The sequence below is a fragment of the Melitaea cinxia genome, chromosome 9 (assembly GCF_905220565.1).
Source record: "Melitaea cinxia chromosome 9, ilMelCinx1.1, whole genome shotgun sequence".
NCBI lineage: Eukaryota > Metazoa > Arthropoda > Insecta > Lepidoptera > Nymphalidae > Melitaea > Melitaea cinxia.
Window position 1 is genome coordinate 12,190,547 of NC_059402.1, and position 23,435 is coordinate 12,213,981.

Genomic DNA, 23,435 nt, shown 5'->3' on the forward strand with positions numbered 1-23,435 from the left:
TTTCTCAAAAAACTTCAAAGAAGACAGAATAGAAAAATAAAAGAATAAAAAATACTTCAAAGAAGTACATTTTGTCTCCTAGGTGCACCACTTTTTGATGAAGGCATACAGCCAATTTTGGATAATATAATTAAAATATTCGTTGGAAACACTGACAAATTGGGTACTCTCAATTCTTATATTGCCTTTAAAATATTGTCTATTTGTCGCAAAATAAACGTATATTTTACGCGCAAGCCCAAATTTGAAATTTCCCGAACTGACCGAAAAACTTGATGCCACTTTAAAAAATTCATTAGAAAAAATTCTAAATTTATCTTTTAATGAAAAATCGTAGACCCAAGCTACTTTATCAATAAGAGATGGTGGCATCGGCGAGAGAAAAAATTCTAGTGTCGCTTTTCCCGCGTTTCTTGCTTCTGTGCATAGTATCAAGGGTCTATGTTCTGACATCTTAAAATCTAATTCAGTCCAAATCACAGATGCTATAGATGCAATAGTAAACTGGAAATTGAGGTGTCCTAATGGCCTCGAAGAACGTTCCAAAACAAAAACTTCGGGATATGCCAATACTTATATAAATTTGACGCTAAATCTTACGAGTGATAAAAAGCGTGCTAGGCTTCTAGCAGTGTCAGATATAGAGTCAGTTCACTGGTTACACGCAATTCCGTCAAATAATCTTGGCATTCTTTTAGACAATGAAAGTTTCAGAATTGCTGTCGGTCTCCGGTTGGGAGCTCCACTGTGCTTTGAACACGGGTGTCTGTGCAGAAAAGAGATCGATTCTTTCGGACTACACGGTCTTTCATACAACAAGAGTTCAGGTTAAGAAAGAAACTGATCAGAAAATAAAAAAGAGTAAATAGTAGATCTCCTAATCATAGAGTAAATAGTAGATCTCCTAATCATACATGTCTTGTTAATATATTAAAGAAATTAATCTTTTTAATATGTCGATGTCCATTTACCGCATGTTTTGGTCAGAATAAAAATGGCTTGACTGTAGTGAACCTTGAATTTTAATGATTTATCACTGTAAGCATTATTTGCGCTTTATCTGCACTTTTTAAAATTAAAGTAGCAAAGTAAAATTTCCCGCAAAAACATCAGATTACAACAAATTTTGTGCATCTTCAACCCAATAAAAAGCAATATTTTTTTAAAAAACTCAAAGCAAAATTTACTGTATCTATTCGATATTACGGTATTATTCAGACATGTCTCAGAAACCATCACATTCTTCGATTCTTTATCAAAGTACACGTCAATTGAAGCCATCTTTTGAAAACAGATTGAATTAATTTTTACTTCCCATACATAACTGAATTGTTTTCAAAGTATATCCAATTACCACATTCTTACACGATAAGTAAAATTTGTTATTGCATATGAGCAAATTATTAAGAGTAAAAGACGTCTTTCCCTATGAGTAAAAAATATATCTTTTGTTTATCACACTTTATTATAAATGAAACGATGGATAGTAGCTCGTTGTCTAGCATAATATAAACAGGTAGTTTTTGTACTAGGGTCGGAGTTTATTTAATAGATTAAGGCTTCTTGATGACGCGCTCGGGAGCAGGGTGTTCAGCAATGTATTGGATACTGCGGAGGATATATTCCGGGACTGGGGGAGCGACGGGAACGTGGCTGCCCTGTGAAGCAAACAATATACAATTACATATAGGCTACTAACAAATGTCAAGGCTATGATTAAAAATATTGTTAAGGAAAAAGTACTGTGTATATTAAGTTTTTACGATGCAATGTTAGTGCTGTTTATTGTAAGTTAGAAAAAGAGGTATCCTTAAGGATAAATTTTTTTATAAAATTAAAATTAAAAAAAATTTAGATAAACCTTTTTAGTTATTTTATACTACTCATATATATTTTATAATAAACTAGCTGACCTGGCGAACTTCGTATCACCTTATTTTTTTCTGAAATATAATAATAACATAATATATCAAAATAAAATATAGCCTATCTTTTAAGTTGGATCAAACTGCACACGGTGTGCAAATTTGACTAAAATCGGTTAAGTAGTTTAGGAGTCCATTGAGGACAAACATTGTGACACGAGATTTATATATATTAAGATAAGATTCTCGTGCCACAATGTTAGTTAACATACTCCTCTGAAACGGCTTGACCGATTTTTATGAAATTTTGTGTGCATATCGGGTAGGTCTGAGAATTGTCCAAAGTCTATTTTTCATACCACCTAAGTTACACGGGGGGAGGGGGGGGGGGATTAAGAGGTTTTAGTAATATATATGACAAGACAAAGTTTGCGGGGTCTGCTGGTATTCATATAAAAATGATAAACTATAAGCCATATTACATTACTTAAAAAAAAAAAAAAATTTTTTTTAAAGTTTACTATGCTGGTAAGTTCATTCCCTGAAAGGTACAAACCCTCAAAATTCAGAATCATTTATAACTGCATAATTTTAACTTTACTTTTTGGGAAAAGACGTTATCAACAGTTGAACTTTTAGAATGTATAAAGTACAGTACGATATATTGCAATAAAATTGGAGATTTTTTTTTATAAACAATTAAATTTACAATTCAAAGTTGAAGATTTAACATATTAAGTTATATTATTTTTCTATAACAAGTCTAAAACGTTACTTACGCTTCAGCCTGTAATATCCCACTACTGGGCATAGGCCTCTTTCCCCATATAGGAGAAGGATCAGAGCTTAATCCACCACGCTGCTCTAATGCGGGTTGGCGGATATATTCCCTACTATGAGTAACGATCGCTATCAGGTGTATATGATAACAACCGGGACCGACGTAACTTAAAGTAAACGTTACTTAAATAAATATAATTTAAAGGTAGTAATTTTGAATGTACTTACGACGGCTTGGTATCCAAATTCGTTGGAGACGTACTCAAGATTCACGGGGGTGCCGTCAGGAGAGGTGTATTTGACGAATCCCTTGATTTCAAGAGCAGCGTTTTCCTAAAACAAGCATTTTGAAATAATTACTTTTAGAAAGGACATATGAATAAAAAAATATAATAATACAATAAAATATCTATAATTATCACAATTGTGCTGTGTGGCTACGGCACTAAAGAATTTAGCCACCCCCTCTCTTCCCGTGGGTGTCGTAAGAGGCGACTAAGGGATAACAAGGTTCCACAACCACCTTGGAACTTAAGAAGCCGACCGATGGCGGGATAACCATCCAACTGCTGTCTTTGAAATACACAGGCCGAAGACGGGCAGCAGCGTCTTCGGTGCGACAAAGCCAGCCCTGCGGTCACCAACCCGCCTGCCCAGCGTGGTGACTATGGGCAAAACACATGAGTTCACGTTATTTTTGGCGTAAACTTGTGGAGGCCTATGTCCAGCAGTGGAATGTATAGGCTGTAATGATGATGATCACAATTTATATCTAAAGACTCATCGTAATTATATAAAATTTCATCTAGTACTTTTAAGGTTTAGAACATTGCAACGCATTCATACGCAAAATCTTTCACTCCTACAAGGAAAAGACATAATATCTGTTATATAAACTTTTTGTGACATTCATTCAACATTCGGAGTATTTTTTAGGTATATAATATATTTTTTTTCTAAAAATGGAATACTAACTACATTTAAAAATAATAAATTAAACTTTGTTGACGATGATATTGCAACCATTGTTTAATAATTATTTGTCACAATAAGCGCCTCTAACGAAACGAAATTTATTGTTAATTTAACGAATAATTTGCTAACTTTCAGCCTCCCTCTCCCGGTTCGAGTATTGAACCATTAAAATAACTCTTTGAAGCTACCGATTTAATTTAATCAATTGTGAATTTACGAATAAAGACCCTTTACCTTGTCGAGGTCGAATTTATTACGTTTGAGTTTTGAATACAATATTTTAATTAGATACATATTTTTTATAAATTTTCACTGAATTGATTTATTTATTTTTTCCTTTATATATATACAAAACTAAACAATTATATAGTTTAATAGTACTAAATTATACTTACGGTGTTGGGGTTCTTTACTACGCCGTCAGAGTGGGTGATAATGCCATTGCTGGTTTCGAAATCGTATGAAAAGTGACCTTCAGGGTGGCTTTCGAAGCTGGACTTCAGAATCGCATCAGGCCCGACAATGTGGGAAACATCAGCGGCGGCACAAGCAACGGCGACGGCGAGAATCACTAAGAATTTCTGAAAAATATGAAAACAAAATAAACAACTTTACTCTTAAAAAAAATTAAATTCATACCATTGTAATTTAAAAATGTATACTTAAAGCTAAACATACTCATTAATCTACTCGTATACAAATAAATAAAATTGGAGTTTCTGTTTGTAATATTAAAAGAACGGCTATTTACTAAATACATATGTCATTACGGATGTATACACGGTAGGTATACCATAAAAACATTTTTTACAATTTTTGTCTGTCTGTCTGTTTGTTCCGGCTAATCTCTGAAACGGCAGGATAGACTATGACAGGACGATCACTGCCAGATAGCTGATATAATAAGAAGTAACTTAGGCTACTTTTATTTTAGTAATTTATATATTTTATAACTGCGAACTGAACAATAACTTTTTCGTTAAATTCCATGCGGACGAAGTCGCGGGCACTGTTAGTTTATAATAATTTACCATGCGAGCAAAAATTAAAAAAATAAAATAAACAAAGTGCATTTTATTAAATTTATTAATATTTTTTATTCTTACCATTTTGGAAGTAGGTTGTCGGAGCTGATCAAGTTTCAGTCTGACTAAAAGCTTCGTCGACGGCTTTATATAGGCCATGTCCCAAATCTATATGTGACTTTATTATTTTCTTGTTTGTGTCTCGTCGTATCCGTCAAGGAGTTTTACAACAAAAGAATAAATTATACAATTGTCAATACCTACTTATTAATACATTTAATATACTTTATAGACCAGTGCCGATAGTTTTTGGAATAAAAAAATTATAGTAGAATGAAACCCATTATAAAAGAAAGAGAATACAACGAAAATGAAAGGAAAAATAAATTACGGGCGATCTGAGGTCGGAAAGTGGTGGTGGTGGTGGGGGAGGGGGTTAAGGCTATAGAAATCTGTTTATCTCGACTTCCGGCTAAACTACAAGTCCTATGGAAAAAAGTTAAATGAAAAGTTGTAGGTAATAAAAAGTTCTACAATTTTTGGATTTACAATTTTTCACATAACCTCAAAATTCATGTGAAAATTAAAAAAAAACAAAGTTTTTGGTTTTCTATTTTTATCTTTTACAATTTTTTAAAGCAATTTGGTGAAAACTTACTTTTTATGTCCCAAAAAAAAAACTAATTTTTTTGATTTCAAATATTTATTTTTTCACATTATTTTGAGCTCAATAACGAAAAATCACCCAAATTTTCAATCGAAAATTCAGACGTCAAAATAAATAAATATAAATAAATAAATATCTACACAATACACACGCGGTCGTCTGTTCCTAAAGTAAGCAACTTAATGCTTGTGTTATAGGTAACAGCCGACTGGTATATAGCTACATATTTTTTTTCGATAAACATACTTATAAATAATACATATATAAATATATAAATAAATATTTATATTACACCCAGACTCGGGGTGGGAATCGAACCCACAACCCTCGGAGCAGAAAGCAGGGTCACTACAAACTGCGCCAACGGGCTAGTCAAAAAATGTCGGCTTTTCAAAAAAGTCGGTGGGATTTTTGTTTGTTGAAATCTCTACTTTCTGACGGTGTAAAAAAATAACCTTATTATGGTAAATGTTTTAAGAAAATGCAAAGAAACGCTCAGGAAATGAAAAGAATATTTAATAAGACATATACAACATTTTGAAAAAGTTATATAATCTTCTTTAAATTATATGCGTGATGCTTATTTAGAAAAAAATAAATATGAAGTCAAAAGTCAAAAAAATTATTGTGTTTGGGACATAAAAAGGTAAGTTTTTACTAAACACCGTAAAAAAGATAAAAATAAAACCCAAATCTTGTTTTTTTTTTTTAATTTTCATACGAATTTTAAGGTTATGTGGAAAAAGTGTAAATATAAAAGTCGTAAATCTTTTTATTACCTACAGCTTAGCATTAAATTAGCCGAAAATCGAGATAAAACGTTTTTTACCCCCCACCCTCTCCCTACAACATCTCGACCTTAGATCACCCTAATTTATTTTTCCTTTCATTTTAGTTGTGTTCTCTTCCTTTTACAACAGGTTTCATCCTATTATAATTTTTTTGGTTTCAAAAATTATCTCACTAGTCTAAGTATGTATATATATATATATATATAACTAGCTGTGCCCGCGGCTTCGCCCGCGTTGAAATCAGTGTGTCACAAAGTTTCCCCGGCAAACTTCCACTGAGACTCTCATCAAAATCGACTTAGTTGTTCCATAAGCCTTTCACTTGAAGCCCTCTCTCCATCTCCCAAGCTCCATTGGTAAAACCACATGAAAATCCGTTCAGTAGATTTTTAGGGAATCGATCACATACACTTTTGGAGACTTTGTTTTATAATACAATAACTGTTGCCCGCGACTACGTTCGCGTGGTTATGAAGATATGCATTACTATTAAGATGTTTAACGCAATTTTTTTTTTATTTTAGTCTCTTGAAATGCTTATCAGACTAAGTAACTTTTTGAAAGGCACAATTTAGTATAATTTAATAGTTATTTTTATAAAACCTCTCTATACACCACATTTTTGGTTTTATTTTCAAGCTGCAGTATAAATAACCTATCAGGCGAACTTATAGCTGTTGTATATGTTTCATACAAACTATCAACCCCAATTAAACCCCCTTAGTGGTGGAATATCGCAAAATTCGTCCTTAGTGGACGTCTCCTAACTATAATCTACCTCCCTGCCAAATTTCATCTTTGTCCATCCTGGATGGATGGACCATCCAGTTTTTGAGTTCTCGTGATGAGTGAGTCAGTGACCTTTCTTTTTTATATATATAGATTACGATTTACGATGCACCTGGACACCTCCTCACCATCTATAGAGCATACATTTTAAATTTCAAGTCTCTTACTTCAAAAACATAGGTCATTTATACAAACTACCAAGCCCTGTTGTAAAAATTTCGAATTTCGTGAAATCCATTCTTAACAAATGTTTACACCCTATAAGGAAACTACCTGCCAAACTTTAAGTTTGTGCCTGTTATAGTTTCGGAGATTCCGTGATGAGTGAGTCAACCTACCATCCCCCGTTTTAGCCCAAAAAGGGATTTGATTTCTAAAGATACATTATTTAGACACCTTCTCATCATCTATAAGGTATACATTTTAAATTTCAAGTCTCTTACTTCAAAAACATGGGACTTTCATACAAACTTCCAACCCCCTTTTTACCCCCTCAAGGGTCGAATTTTGTAAAATTCGTTCTTAGCGGATGTCTACGCCCTATAAGGTGCCTTTCTGCCAAATTTCAAGTTTGTAACTGTTATAGTTTCGGAGATTTCGTGATCAGTGAGCCGACCTACTATCCCCCGTTTTAACCCAAAAAGGGGTTGACTTCTAAAGATACATTATTTAGACACCTTTTCACCATCTATCTATAGAGCCCACATTTTAAATTTCAAGTCTCTTACGTCAAAAACATGGGACTCTCATACAAACTTCCAACCCCCATTTTACCCCCTTAGGGGTTGAGTTTCGTAAAATCCGTTCTTAGCGGATGTCTACTTCCTATAAGGAGCCTACCTGCCAAATTTCAAGTTTGTAGGTGTTATAGTTTCGGAGATTTCGTGATGAATGACCTTTCGCGTTTATATATATTATAGATTATAGATTAGAATAACATCAAAGTTACAGCTGTACAGTACGGTTATATTTGATTTATTTCATATTTATTGAAAATAGTGGAAGAGAGGTCGCCTCATTTTGATTTGAAAGAAGAGTGCCCAGCAGATTCTCAGTTAGTATTTCGTTTCATTGTAATAGTAAGTAAGATAGCTAAATTGTTTATACTAATGGCCACTGGAGTAAGAATGATCCTGATCGTTACAAGAATTACTTGGGATTCAGATCTGGCAAATCAATAAGCACAAGTTTCTTGCCAATTCTTTTTTGTAGAATCTACATTCCGAATCGCCGTTAGCTTTACATTTTTGAAAACAATAATCACTTAAAAAATTTAATTTGTAAAATAACGGTTCAGATATGTGTTTTCAAACCTTTTCGAATAAATATGTACGATTTTATTTTTGTGTTACCCACACATTAGGGATTCTAAACATTTTCTAAACATTTCTTTTCGAATAAAGTTTATTTTGATTTTGTACCATGCTCCGATTAAAGTCGGTTTCTAAAGAAAGTGCTCTCGTAAATAGGAGTCGAGGTCGCGGTATATTTTTTTTAAACGCCATATATTCACCATAAAAAATCCTTAAATGTTACAGAATTTAGACAAGAACTTCTGTAAAATGATAAATATGTAAGTGAAACTAAAAATATTTTAAAACTGCTTTGCAAGGCATATTTAATTTCTACATTTCTATCTCAATTTTTACATATTGGAAGCTCGCTAAATACAGGTTTGAGTTGTCCCTATACGACGAAAGCTATATATGATGAAACAATGATTTCTGAATATGGGCATCATTAAAAAGCTTAATTTACTCGGTTATCAAAGAAAGCTTCGCTAAGCATATCTCTATTCAATCAAAGATAAATTTTTGGGTTGATCATTGGAAAGAGATTTGGTTTTATAAGAAATTCTATCATAAGTGACATATCACTTCATTAACAACGGATGAATACCTTTTATAAACTTGGATATCGAAGTTGATAAATCAAATTGATCAGTCTTTTTATTCTCTCTGTTAGGGCGTAAATAAAACCGCAGGTTTTAATTACTATAATATTTGTTTAATATTTATTACATATGGACGATACATATGGACGATCTTATCGCGGCTAGTGACAACTCTAATACTATTCTTAAAAAACACAACAATTACTCTGTCAATAAACAACATATAAACCTAGCTCACGGAACTTCGCATATCTTAACACTCTCTAAACAGGAGAACAGACAACTTTAAAAGGAATCTCTCAGAAATGTTAATTTTTACCAGCATAAGACTGTAGATATTGGACATCTATATATTCGACTAACGAACTCAACTTTTCTGATAGTATAATTAATATATTCCAATGCTTAAATAGCGTCTTCGGTGCGACAAAGCCAGCTCTGCGGTCACCAACCCGCCTGCCCAGCGTGGTGACTATGGGCAACACACACGAGTTCACGCCATTTTTGGCATGTGCAGCAGTGGACTGCGATAGGCTGAAGTGATGAATATTTAAATAAATATTTGTAGTCATTGAACACTTTGTTTCTAAATAGTAGTAGATCCGAACTAGGGACGAACTTCACCCATCTGTTTAATGGATAAAAATTATTTTATATTTATTTTAGTATATTTCAAAAATAGTAGTTGACGTTGAAGGGTTGACTAAAAATTCCTGGCCGGGCTATATTTAATTCAAAATTAAAAAATTATTTTTATTTAAAAATGTGCCTACCTACGAGTTTAAAGAATAAATTTAATACGTACTGACAGTATGAAGTCTGTAGAAAATACAAACGTCGGGTTTGCTCTTATTTTTTTTTGGAATAACTACCAGGTTGGGAAGTATAAACAGGTATATTAATGTATATTGTTCTATTTACTTTCACCCACATATTTATAATATAGCCTGGCCAGGAATGTCCCAGGCAACCCTTACGCCATTTATCTTTAACATACTAAAGAAGATAATTATTTAGTTTTATCCACTAAACAGACGAGTGAAGATCACGTCTAATTCGGATCCTAGACTAAAGGGAAAATACTTTTAATTGAAGGCTTTTAATTTTATACAATTGATATTGCAAAAGACGTCACAAATAATAAGAAGCTCATTTGTTTTTTAAATCACGCTTTATTACTAACTCATTTCTTTACATTTTCACGTTGTGTGTGAAAAATAACAAAATAAAATCGTGAGACAAATCGTACTTTCCAACAAAATATATACAGGTAGTTTTTGTACTAGGATCGGAGTTCGCTTGATAGCTTAAGGCTTCTTGACGACGCGCTCGACGGGAGCAGGGTGGTCAGCGATGTATTGGAGACTGCGGAGGATCAGTTCCGGAACTGGGGGAGGGACGGGGACGTGGCTGCCCTGTGAAGCAAACAATATACAATTAGTGGCATTGTAATTAGAACCAAAACTTAATCTAACAAATAAATCTAAAACTTTAGCTGATTTTCATTAACATACAAAATAATTAAATTATAAAAAAATTGATATTAAATGTAATGCGATTAATTTAGAGTTTCAAGTTGAAATCAAAAATATGTTACATCACATTATATCATGAAAAGTATAATTATAGACTCTACTCCAACAATGATTAAAAGATCAAGGTTTGACTACTGAGAATATTTAATCAAAACATTTTATGTAAACGTCTAAATATATTTGATTAGTAGATGATAATTGATACTTTTCTCGTCTATTATTATATTTTTGTACTTACGACGACTTGGTATCCACCTTCGTTGGCGACGTACTCATAGTTCACGGGGGTGCCGTCAGGAGAAGTGTATCTGACGGATCCCTTGATTTCCAGAGCAGCGGTGTCCTAAAACAAGCGATAATAATTTCTTTAAATCAGTCATAGCCTACTTGTTAAAATATTTAAGCGGGCTTAGGCTTGTTATATGCCTATTTTACTAAGATTCAGTACTTACTATTCAAGTACCACAAATCGCGACATTTTGATTTTTAATACTAATATCCGTTGATTCAAGAAACGAGTGTAATATGAGCAGAATTTTAAAAATATACTTACAGTGTTGGGGTTCTTCACGACACCCTCGGATTGGGTGTAGATGCCATTGCCGGTTTCGACTACGCTAGAGAAGTGTCCATCAGGGTGGCTCTCGTAGTCTGACCTAACGATGGGAGCCGTGGCTTCATCAGACCTGACGTACTTTGTGTTGGGAACATCAAAGTAATTTGTGGGAATTTCAGCGGCGGCGGCGGAGGCCACAGCGACGGCGAGGATAACTAAGAATTTCTGAAAAAAGATATAATTACAAAATCTCAATAACTTAACAATAAACTATAGACTGCTTACAAAATGTCTAAAACACGATATTAAATAGTTCACTGTTAACTATTATTGTAAGTTTGATATCACGCAAAAACATTGAAGAAACGAGTGTAAAAATGAACAAATTAGCAAAGTTTTAAGATTTGATATTTGAGAACATGAAATTGAAACAGAAAGAAAAAACATTAACAGAAAATTTTAGATAACATTTAATATTTACACAATATATTTTATACGTTATTATATTTACACATTATATTTTTTTGATTGTTTGTACTCTTACCATATTGAATGTGTGTCGGAGCTGATCGAGTTCAGTCTAAATCAAAAATTTCATCACCGTCCTTAAATAGGTGATTTCTAGGTGCCTAATCGAGATGCGAATTCATTACATTCTTGTTTTGCGTGAACCTGTTGTATCTACTCGAGGAGTTTTACGAGGAAAAATTTAAATATTTGTTCTAACGTATTCGATATACTAATACATATATCTAAAATAATACACTTCATATTTATTAGTTGTTAACCATCTATGATATTTTAATTCAGTTGGCCTGGCGACATTTCTTCTGCCATATTTTTTTTTCAGACAGTAATTCAAACAGTAATTCAATTTTCTTTTGTACGAATCTGGTCCCTACAATAAAGAACATAATTATATGTAAAAAGAATTATCGAATTCGAGCTAAACCATTATAAGTCGGTACACCGTTACCGCTCAAAGCAAAGTAGCAAATATGAAGGATTCTTGAGTCAATTTTCCCTACCGGGCATAAAATAGTTTAGCACTTTTCTTTAAATTAGACTAGCCATAATTATTAATTACTAGCAACCCGCCCCGGCTTCGCACGGGTGCAATGCTGATACTAACTATACTACAGAATGTCTTTATTTATAGTGTGAAGCTAGCTTATAGCATGGTTATTAGCATAATAACAACAACATTCAAATATGCGTCGTTAGATTACACACAGTTACACAATGCGTTGAAGAAATAAAGTTTTATTGCTCGTTCCCCGTAGGTGATGGCGTGATAGTATGTAGCCTATATGTTGACCCGACTTCTTAATAATATTCGTGCCAAATTTGAAGTAAATCCATGCAGTACTTTTGGAGTTTATCCCGGACTTACATACAGACACACAGAAAAACAGACAAAAGTTCTAAAAACTATATTTTTGGCTTCGGTATCGATCACACCCCAAGTATTCTTTTAAAAAATTATTCAATACACAGTTTTGACTTTCCTACCATTTTATTATATGTATATAGAATACAACTCAAAATATTAAAAATAACACAGATCACTATCTTTGTTAAAATTATCGGTACAATTATTGACGTTACGAGTGGTGCGTTTCCTGATCTTGTAAAACATAGTAAAATATAAGAACATTGGTAATAAAATGTGACAAACAAAAATATTTTTAGGTAGCTAGTAAAGGTATTTTTACTAGCTGACCCCACAAACGCTGTTTTGCCATATATGTTATTAGCCTTCTTAACCCCCCCCCCTTTAACTTAGGGGTAGGAAAAATAGGTGTTGGCCAATTTTCAGACCTACCTAATATGCACACAAAATTTCATAAAAATCGGTCTAGCCGTTTCGAAGAAGTATGGTAACTATGTTAGCATTGTAAACGAAAATTTTATAAATAAGATTTAAGTCAGGTTTTTATGCAGACCCAACGAATTACAGGGCTATTTCTATTTTACCTCCAGTAGTATAATATTTTAAAAAGTAATTATCTGTTAGTTTTGAAATCATTTTACAGTAAATAAGCTTTTGTATAACAAAGAATTCGATTTTACTAGAAGACGCTGTACAACTGATGCCAATGTAGAGCTTTTATTTCAATAGTCGATGCCTGTCAGAAGTCGCGAGATGCCTTAGGCGTATCCTGTTATTTGTCCAAGGCATTTGACTGTGTTCATTATGGTACATTAATAAGGAAACTCAGTCACTATGCTATAAAAATACCGCGCTAAAACTTCTGAGTTCTTATCTTAGTTGCATTAGATTTAATATATTTCTCAAGGGAGTTGCTTGATCTCCCACTGGGCGCAGTGGTAAGGGTGTTGTGGATGGACCCTCGCGGACTAAAACCAGCAGAGGAGGGCGCGAACGTGCATTGTAGTGCTGGCGTCGTTGGGTCGCGCTCCGAGGGAGGCACGAAAACGCATTGGAGTGCCGGGGCCATCGGGTCGCGCTCCTCGCGGGCTTCTGAGTTGGTCCTGAACTGCTGGAGGGCGTGTCTAGGCGGCTTGTCTCTCAGCGAGGATGGGTCGGTTTGGGGATCCGAGGGAGGTAAGGGTGCCTTCTAGGTAATGCTCTGGTTTTATCAGAGTGGACCCGCGAGCGCACTAGAGGGACGGAGTGGTTGGTTTCGCTCGCTTGCCCTGTAGCGTGAAAGCGCACGGCGGCCGGTTTGCACTGGGCTCCCTGGAGCGTTACTTGGTTGCTCGATGTGATCCGGCAACCGAGGACGGGCTTGACCTCACGGTTGGTCAACCTCAGACAGTATTAACTTTAACCGGTTGAGTGTCCCTCCTTTCCTCCGGTGTTGGGGGGGTTTGGTTGGAGAAGAATTGCTATCATAAATGACATATCACTTCATTGACAACGGATGAAAAACTTTTACAAACTTGGATTTCGAAGTTGTTGAATCAAATTGATCCGTCTTCTTATTCTATCCAAAAAGGAGAACAGACGACCTTAAAAGGAATCTCTCAAAAATATCAATTTTTAGCAGCATAAGACTGCAGATATTGGACATCCATATACGGCTAACAACTTCAACTTTTCTGGGAGTGTAAATATACTCTATGTGATAAATAGTTTTAATCACTGAGCACTTTGTTTCTAAATAGTAGGAGGTCCGAACTACACCCATCTGTTTAATGGATGAAAATTATTTTATATTTATTTTAGTATATTTCAAAAATAATAGTGAAAGGGTTGACTAAAAATTCCTGGCTGAATCGAAAATAGAAAAAAAAAATTAAATGTGCCTAACTACGAGGAATAAATTTAATACGTACTGACAGTAAGAGGTCTGTAGAAAATGCAAACGTTGGGTTTGCTATTATTTTTTTCTAGAATAACTACGGACCTGGCAGGTTTAAAGAGGTATATATATATTTTTTTTTTCATGTAACTAGGTCGGCAAACAAGCGTACGGCTCACTTGATGGTAAGCGATTACCGTAGCTTATAGACGCCTGCAACACCAGAAGCATTGCAAGCGCTTTACCGACCCTACCCCCAATTCCCTCAACAGGAACACAACACTGCTTGAAAACTGCTTTAGCTGTGATCTGATTCTGTAAGGTCGAAGTAATACACCAGTCGAGCTACTCCATATTTTGAGCAGGAAATCGCCTGCTATGCCCTACCTCAGGTATATTAATGTATATTTTTCTATTTACTTTCAACCACGTTTTTAATAAATAAATCTTACATTAAAAACTTTTTAACAAAAAATTAAACCGCCGAAAAAACTGAAAACATTTTTTTAAACCTTAATAAATAACTTCTTAAAGCAATGAAACTTTATCTAAGTATATATTTTTGTAAAAAGTTGAGTTTTTAATTTACCTTAATAACTAAGTTTTTAAACTAATGTAGCTAAGTACTAGCTAAGTAATTTTGAGTCGTGCGTGTAAAACGGGGGGTGCATTTTACTATATTTTCATAACTTTGTACTATGTTTTTATAACTCTCCGCACATAGATAGTTGCTAGTAGAATAATTGTTACATTTAATATACCAAGCATCCCACGCTTTTTGCTCTAAATTGAATTATTCTCTAAATTTTAATATAATTTTATTTTGAAGTAATTAATTATGTTTGATTGTTCGATCTTCTACTACTGTAATTTGAACTCTTTGTAATTAAAAATTATTTTCTACTGTTTAGTTCGATTAGCTATAAAAGCGCGGTTTTTTGGTTTTTTTAAACTATAATTTATTTTTTATTTTTTAGTTCGATTTTTCAATTAGGTAATTATTTGCGGACATGTGATAGTATTGAAATGCCTTACGAACTATTTCGTAATCTAGTCATTTCGTCTAAAGCTTCACTGTTGCATGGGATTTTTCCTGTTAACTTAGAACAATTAAGTTCTTCAATCTGAATTGAATAACTATTCCGCGCGGAGCGAAGCCACGAATTTACGCCACGCGAAGCGTGCGGTAAACAGCTAGTAAGGAATAAATAAGGTAAAAATGCAACTAGCCTGAAAAAGTATCTGACTCCGTTGTGCTGTGCCGAGTGCCCAAGCGAAAGAGTAAGTCCGAAACTACAGGCATGCGCAGATTGCGCGCTAGCTTTATCTCTCTTACTTCCTTACAGAGTATCCACAAAAGAATTTATTAATCCTGGCGGTCCTGATAAGGTTATTGAGAACTGAAACTGTTCAATTATTGCATTGTCATCGGTCATTTATACGTGTGCAAAGTTTCAAATTAATCAAACTTCTGGAAATTGGTAAAAGTTATGCTCAAAAATTCCATTACATACATACACATATATACATACAACCTAAGCTAATAAAAGCGTGATAAAAAAAACAGGCTTTATATACCAACATGGGTAGGCCTACAAAAATGGTATTCGAATGAGAAAAAGATATTTAGAAGAATCTAATAACGAGAAAAAAAAAGGTTGGAAACAAATAAAAAGAGAATTAGATTAACACGTTCACAGGAAAGTTTAGATCAACGCGAGGAAAGACTGTCGAGGATAAGAAGCTACATAACCAATAGGCTATCGCAAGAAGGTGATACGCAGCGCACTCATCGTTTAGGTATAATAAGATAGCGACTTTTAAATGAAACATTTGCTGCGTTTGAAGCTGCTCGTAACCGGTCTGCAATGGTGGTACTTTACGAAACTCCTGAGGAGAGAACTAATCGTTTGAGCGTCATGTGACTAGCGGCTTGCGAGCGAAGAAATCAGTGTAACGCAGAAAATTTTAAGAAAGCGAATAATGCTTATTCTGACTTGCCCTGTTCAATATGCAAATTTTATTTTTATCCTCAGCAGCGTATGATATTGCAAACAACAAATTTAGGCTCTGATTTGCCCAATGAATTGGTAGCTTAAAGTAATATAATTACTGGTTCACGAAGCTCAAACAATATTAAAAAACAGAATACTCCACCGCAGACCTATTGGAAAAAAATGTAAGTAGCTGCAATACCTACAGATAGGTTTAGACCAACTTCGGGGTACACTCTTTCCAATAAAAAAAAAAAAGAATTGTCAAAATCGAACTACTTTGTAAAAAGTTATGCGAGGTCATACCTTACAATCAGTGAGTAAACAATCAATCATCGCCTGTTTTCCTACCCTTAGGGTTGGATTTTTATTTTCAAATTGATATAAAACCAATTTTGGGGTATACTTTCTCCAATTAAAAAAAGATCTATCAAAATCAGACTACTCTGTAAAAAGTTATGCGTGGTCATACATAAAAAAAATATGCGCGTCAACTTAAGAACCTCCTCCGTTTTTCGTCGGTTCATGAGCGCTGTTTCATTGCGTATACGATGACATAGTGTTGCCTGCTAAAAGACTGGTTTAAATGGCATTTGGTGAATATAATATAGCCTGGCCAGAAATGTCCCAGGCAACCCTTACGCCATTTAACTTTACATACTAAAGAAGATAATTATTTAATTTTATCCACTAAACAGATGTGTGAATATCAAGTCTAATTCGGATCCTAGACTAGAGGTAAAATACATTAAATTAAAAGAGTTTTAAATTCATACAATTGATATTACAAAAGACGTCACAAATAATAAGAAGCTTGTTTGTTTTTTAAATCACGCTTTATTACTAACTCATTTCTTTACATTTTCACGTTGCTTGTGAAAAATAACAAAATAAAATCGTGAGACAAATCGTACTTTCCAACAAAATATATACAGGTAGTTTTTGTACTAGGATCGGAGTTCGCTTGATAGCTTAAGGCTTCTTGACGACGCGCTCGACGGGAGCAGGGTGGTCAGCGATGTATTGGAGACTGCGGAGGATCAGTTCCGGAACTGGGGGAGGGACGGGGACGTGGCTGCCCTGTGAAGCAAACAATATACAATTAGTGGCATTGTAATTAGAACCAAAACTTAATCTAACAAATAAATCTAAAACTTTAGCTGATTTTCATTAACATACCAAATAATTAAATTATAAAAAAATTGATATTAAATGTAATGCGATTAATTTAGAGTTTCAAGTTGAAATCAAAAATATGTTACATCACATTATATCATGAAAAGTATAATTATAGACTCTACTCCAACAATGATTAAAAGATCAAGGTTTGACTACTGAGAATATTTAATCAAAACATTTTATGTAAACGTCTAAATATATTTGATTAGTAGATGATAATTGATACTTTTCTCGTCTATTATTATATTTTTGTACTTACGACGACTTGGTATCCACCTTCGTTTGCGACGTACTCATAGTTCACGGGGGTGCCGTCAGGAGCAGTGTATCTGACGGTTCCCTTGATTTCCAGAGCAGCGGTGTCCTAAAACAAGCGATAATAATTTCTTTAAATCAGTCATAGCATACTTGTTAAAATATTTAAGCGGGCTTAGGCTTGTTATATGCCTATTTTACTAAGATTCAGTACTTACTATTCAAGTACCACAAATCGCGACATTTTGATTTTTAATACTAATATCCGTTGATTCAAGAAACGAGTGTAATATGAGCAGAATTTTAAAAATATACTTACAGTGTTGGGGTTCTTCACGACACCCTCGGATTGGGTGTAGATGCCATTGCCGGTTTCGACTACGCTAGAGAAGTGTCCATCAGGGTGGCTCTCGAAGTCTGACCTAATGATGGGAGCCGTGGCTTCATCAGACCTGACGTACTTTGTGTTGGGAACATCAAAGTAATTTGTGGGAATTTCAGCGGCGGCGGCGGAGGCCACAGCGATGGCGAGGATAACTAAGAATTTCTGAAAAAAGATATAATTACAAAATCTCAATAACTTAACACTTAATAAACTAAAGACTGCTTACAAAATGTATAAAACACGATATTAAATAGTTCACTGTTAACTATTATTGTAAGTTTGATATCACGAAAAAACATTGAAGAAACGAGTGTAAAAATGAACACATTAGCAAGTTTTAAGATTTGATATTTAAGAACATGAAATTGAAACAGAAAGAAAAAAAATTTCACAGAAAATTTTAAATAACATTTAATATTTACACAATATATTTTTATACGTTATTATATTTAAACATTATATTTTTTTGATTGTTTGTTTTCTTACCATATTGAATATGTGTCGGAGCTGATCAACTTCAGTCTGACTTAAAAATTTTATGACCGTCTTTAAATAGGTGATGTGCCTAATCGAGATGCAAATTCATTACATTCTTGTTTTGCGTGAACGTGTTCTACTCGAGGATTTTTACGACGAAAAATTTAAATATCTATTCTGGCGTATTCGATTTACTTTAATATTTTTTTAGTTGTTAACCATCAATGATATTTTAATTTAGTTAAACTGGCGAACTTCCATCCGTCATGTTTTTTTTTCCAGAAATGTAACGATTATTTTAATTTTCTTTTGTACGAATAAAAAGAATTATCAAATTAGGTGTGGTCACATCGTCATATATACATTTCAGCGATTCCATTTTATTTAAATAGGTACGTATACACACAATGACAGAATCGATATTATAACCTAAATGTGTAACTTACTTGCCCCTAACACTTTAATAAAAATAATAACATATTAAATAATTATTATTTGTAAAATTACCGTGGTGTGTACGTTAATGTCGTGCCAATTGCCAAATTACCTGAGTTTTACAATTAAGTGTAATTTCGGCTATGGTATGCCTCTATGTATCTCTCTATTGCATTAAACGAAAGGACGCCAGAATAATAGCACGTTGTATAAATTGAAGAAAGCTTACTTACTCGAGCAGCTTGTTGTTTTGTAAGCATATTTATGACCTTTATATTGAAATACATAATTAGTTGTCTTAGCCTTTTTCCACTTATAAATAAATTTATTTTCAAGTTTACTATTATTTAAGCGATGGGTTATATCTAATAATGAGTTTTTACTTGACTATTTTTCGTCGACCTACGATGTATTATATCGCATAACTTTTTACTGGGTGTACCGATTTTGATGATTTTTAATTTAATCAAAAGCTGATGTTTATCATGGGGTCGAATTTAAATTCCATCGAGATCTGATCAAACACTTTTTGAGTAATCTTTGATAATACGTATTTTCTTGACTATTTTTTCGTCTATTTACGTTGTATTACTTGTCGATGTAATTGAAGTTGTTTTTTTTTTCGTTTGAGAGCAAATTACTACACTATACTTACACAATTAAAGCTTACTACCCATACTAATACAATAAAATGAAGGACAAGTACGTTGTCAACTGCTAAACGTGTTTGTTTAGTCCCTCCACTTTTTTAATTATAATTAATGTAAAATGTGTTTAAATGATAAAAAATCGTAAGAGTCGCGTCTGTTTCTTTTATTATCTTTGACACTACAAATGTGGTATTATTATAAAAAAATGTGTCTGATATTTGCCTAAATGTATGCAAGACGAGTCAGTGAGCGAACAGCTCTGATTCTATTTACTGATTCAAGGTCACATAATCCTGTACCCTATGTTAGTACGTGTGTTTGAAAAATAAATAACGATTACAAAATGTGAGTTTTGACCTTTATACTGTACAAATATTTCGTACCTATCATTGGTTAACCAAATATATGTAAAAACTAGCTGTGTACCCTGTTTTTGAACACACATTATTATTATTGTCGTATCGTTAGGAAAACATTTGTTTGTTTCATATATATCTCAACAGTAAGTAATCGCGGTAAATGGTCGAGAATTTCGGGATAAAAAAGTAGTCTATACGGTGCTCCACAATCTGCTCTCTTCTTCAATTAAAGTACCATAAAAATCGATTCAACAATTTTGGAGATTAGCACATACATACAAGAAGACAGACAGACAGACTCAAAAACTTAAAAATCGTTTGTTTGTGTTTTTGTTTTCGTATCGTGTAAATAACTACACGCACTAGTGACGCTAGCTTAATGCATTAAATTGATGCAATCTTTAATGTAAGGAATTGTACAAGTATAATATATATATTTTATTTTTGGACACAGTTTTGGTTTATGTTTGATGTTTGTAAACTTAATTGTATGTGTTTATTTTTAACTGTTTGTGTTCCTTAACAATAAAAATATATATTTATATATATAAAAAATTGTAGTTACTCAAGAAAAGCGAAAATGTCAATCGATATATCCATATTCTAATAACTCACTTATTTTAATTGTAAGTTACATGCTATTTTTAAAGTTTTGATGAAGACATAGGATTACTTACAAAGTTATTTTTTTTCGGAATACTATTCAATATTGAAACTAAGCACTACGATATTCGATCCAAAAAAGTTGTAGTTGTAAGTCTTTAAGCTTTGACATTGCCATCATGAGTTGTTTGAGTCTCCCGTGGTAACGGCGTCTACCCATATAAGTAAAAGCGGGATATAGTTACTTTTTCAATTACTTCTATTTAAATTTGATACCATTATAAATGCATTTTTTTATAATAACGGATAAACTAAATTAATTGTGAGTATAGTACGACTTAAAATCAAAAACCTAAATAAAATATGTGTATAATTACGTCAAAAATAATTAAGCTAAGAATATTCATCAATTTAAGGTTTTTTCTACAATTTATTTTAGGTTCGGATATCGTTAATGTGTAAAGGAAAAAAAAAATTACGCAGAGATATTTAAAAATGACAGTGCAGAAATACTCACAGAGACAGCGACAAATAATAATAAAAAACCTGCTATAAAATAATGCTACCTCAAATGAGTATTTATATATATTTTTATAATAAAAAGTTACTCTAAATTACATAGTTAAAATTGATGATTTGTCAAACATTTACGTAAAAGGTATTTAAAAAAAAACTTTTATATTATATTATATTATTCTTAATTTAGCTTTAATTTATTTTACATATTTAATAGGACGGGAAAGACAAAACTTTTTAAGACGCGTCATAAATGTGACCTTTGTCTAAATTGACCGCAGTGGTGATAGCAACTGGTTGATGCGCTATCGTGCGCAGCTTTAATCCTGGCTAGTGACTTTTATTTGTATAATTATTATATGCTCTACAGATATTAGTCATAGTATGGGCGATTATACTCATGTATTTTATTTTGTACGGTCATTGTTGTAGAGTTGAAATATTCGTTACATTTCTTCTCTTCTTCTCTTCTGAAATTGTTTTCATCATTATAGCATTCATCATTATAGCCTATATAGTCCACTGCTGGACATAGGCCTCCACAAGTTTACGCCAAAAATAACGTGAACTCATGTGTTTTGCCCATAGTCACCACGCTGGGCAGGCGGGTTGGTGACCGCAGTACTGGCTTTGTCGCACCGAAGACGCTGCTGCACGTTTTCGGCCTGTGTATTTCAAAGCCAGCAGTTAGACGGTTATCCCTCCACCGGTCGGCTTTTTAAGTTCCAAGGTGGTAGCGGAACTGTGTTATCCCTTAGTCGCCTCTTACGACACCCACGGGAAGAGAGAGGGTGGCTATATTCTTTAGTACCGTAGCCACACAGTACCGTACAGTAGTTTTATTTTTGAAAAAACTGAAAAAATTTTCCAAATATGTTAGCAGACTGGAAAAAGTTAGGCTTGAATTCGTTCAACCGTTCTCGAGTTTTGCGTTTAGAAACACATTTGGGGATTCATTTTTTAAAGGCATAAATATATATTATTTGTTTATTGCTAATTTTAATGTAAGCTTTAATTTTTATTATAAAGTTTACATTTTAATATGTTAAACATTTTGTCGCATGAGCAATACGAATTTACTAGAGTTCCCTCAAAGATTAATGAGAGAGTAACTCTTTTCAAGCGTATCTGTGACATCTTGGAGAGATCTTAGAACGCTATCGAAATCATCTATGAACATTTTATGTCGATTTTATTTCTGATATTGTATTATTTACCTCTGTACCTTTCATAATTGATATACTCTCAATATATATATTTATGTATGTGTGTATGAAGGTGCATGTTCATCATATAAGTGTGTATGTAATCACATATATTTTATACTATTAATTTTGAATAATTTTATAGCTTTATAATTATTATTAATCACTCTTTCACTACTGCACCCCGCTTTAACATTATTTCTTACTTCGCTATAACCACCATGGGTAGACTGGTAAAGATCTCTTATACAGATAAGTTCGCCCTGGCCAACTTTCTTTGTAAATATGATTTATATTTTTTTCTTTATTAAGTGCAATAAAGATTATATATTTATTTATTGATGACGCCTTATTAAATGTTCTAATCTAGAGAAAAAATAAGTACCTATAGCAACTTAACACTCGGCCAATAGTACATAACTTCTTACTAATAATGTTTTTAAAATTTGAAGATATATAGAAAATGTGTTTTATTTACTGTAAAGTTACTTTATATATAAGTCTATATTTAAATATTGCGATATTTTTTGTTGACTAAATTCTAGGAAAAACTAAAGTTCAATTGTCATTTGACACTTCTGGAGAAGGTTTAGCTCATAACTAAATTCGTATGTTTTAGTTATTGACGTGAATCATTCATGGCTCTATAGTAGATATACGCTTCAGCCTGTAATATTCCACTGCTGGACATAAGCCTCTTTCCCCATGTAGGAGAAGGGTCAGAGCTTAATCCACCACACTGCTCCAATGCGGGTCGGCGGATATATACTAGATATATAGGCATTGGAAATATTATACCCATCAATTATAAACGATATTTGTGTTACTAAAAAATGGTATTTACGAAAATTGTCATAGACACTAACTTCGGAAATAATTTAAGAAGGTAGAAAAAGTGTTTTCTCACGGTAGCGTCATCATTTTTATCATAACTTAAAAAGTAGGTACTCGTCAGATCTTGGTCAAATTTAAATGATAACCCAATAATTTGCATTAGCTTTCGATTAAAAAAGAATCATCTAAACCAATACACCAGCATAAAGTTACAAGGTAACACAAAAATAATACAGTCGAATTGAGGACTTATTCCTTTTTGTGAAGTCGGTTAAAATTATGTTTGTCACGCTAACCAAACGCAAAACTTATTAAATTTAAAAATAAGTGGAAGTTGTACTATAGAAAAAAGAATTTTGATAAATATTATTTACTTAAAATTAAAAGAAAGTGAGAT

The 23,435-nt window shown here is 33.2% G+C and overlaps 3 protein-coding genes across 3 annotated transcripts; all 3 read right to left on the reverse strand.

Annotated features, from left to right (window-relative positions):
• Positions 1-1,473: 1,473 nt before the first annotated feature.
• On the reverse strand, positions 1,474-4,770 carry LOC123656429 (larval cuticle protein LCP-17-like). Its single transcript, XM_045592115.1, has 4 exons — positions 4,727-4,770; positions 4,016-4,201; positions 2,874-2,978; positions 1,474-1,658 (listed from the first exon to the last, which is right to left on the reverse strand). The coding sequence occupies exons 1-4, from the start codon at positions 4,727-4,729 to the stop codon at positions 1,554-1,556; spliced, it is 399 nt and encodes a 132-aa protein (XP_045448071.1). The 5' UTR covers positions 4,730-4,770; the 3' UTR covers positions 1,474-1,553.
• Positions 4,771-9,938: 5,168 nt separating this feature from the next.
• LOC123656427 (larval cuticle protein LCP-17-like) lies at positions 9,939-11,453 on the reverse strand. Its single transcript, XM_045592114.1, has 4 exons — positions 11,422-11,453; positions 10,875-11,102; positions 10,560-10,664; positions 9,939-10,201 (listed from the first exon to the last, which is right to left on the reverse strand). The coding sequence occupies exons 1-4, from the start codon at positions 11,422-11,424 to the stop codon at positions 10,094-10,096; spliced, it is 444 nt and encodes a 147-aa protein (XP_045448070.1). The 5' UTR covers positions 11,425-11,453; the 3' UTR covers positions 9,939-10,093.
• Positions 11,454-16,957: 5,504 nt separating this feature from the next.
• LOC123656486 (larval cuticle protein LCP-17-like) lies at positions 16,958-18,478 on the reverse strand. The gene is made up of 4 exons (XM_045592163.1): positions 18,446-18,478; positions 17,894-18,121; positions 17,579-17,683; positions 16,958-17,220 (listed from the first exon to the last, which is right to left on the reverse strand). Exons 1-4 carry the CDS (start codon positions 18,446-18,448, stop codon positions 17,113-17,115), a joined length of 444 nt encoding a protein of 147 aa, XP_045448119.1. The 5' UTR covers positions 18,449-18,478; the 3' UTR covers positions 16,958-17,112.
• Between the last annotated feature and the right edge of the window lie 4,957 nt (positions 18,479-23,435).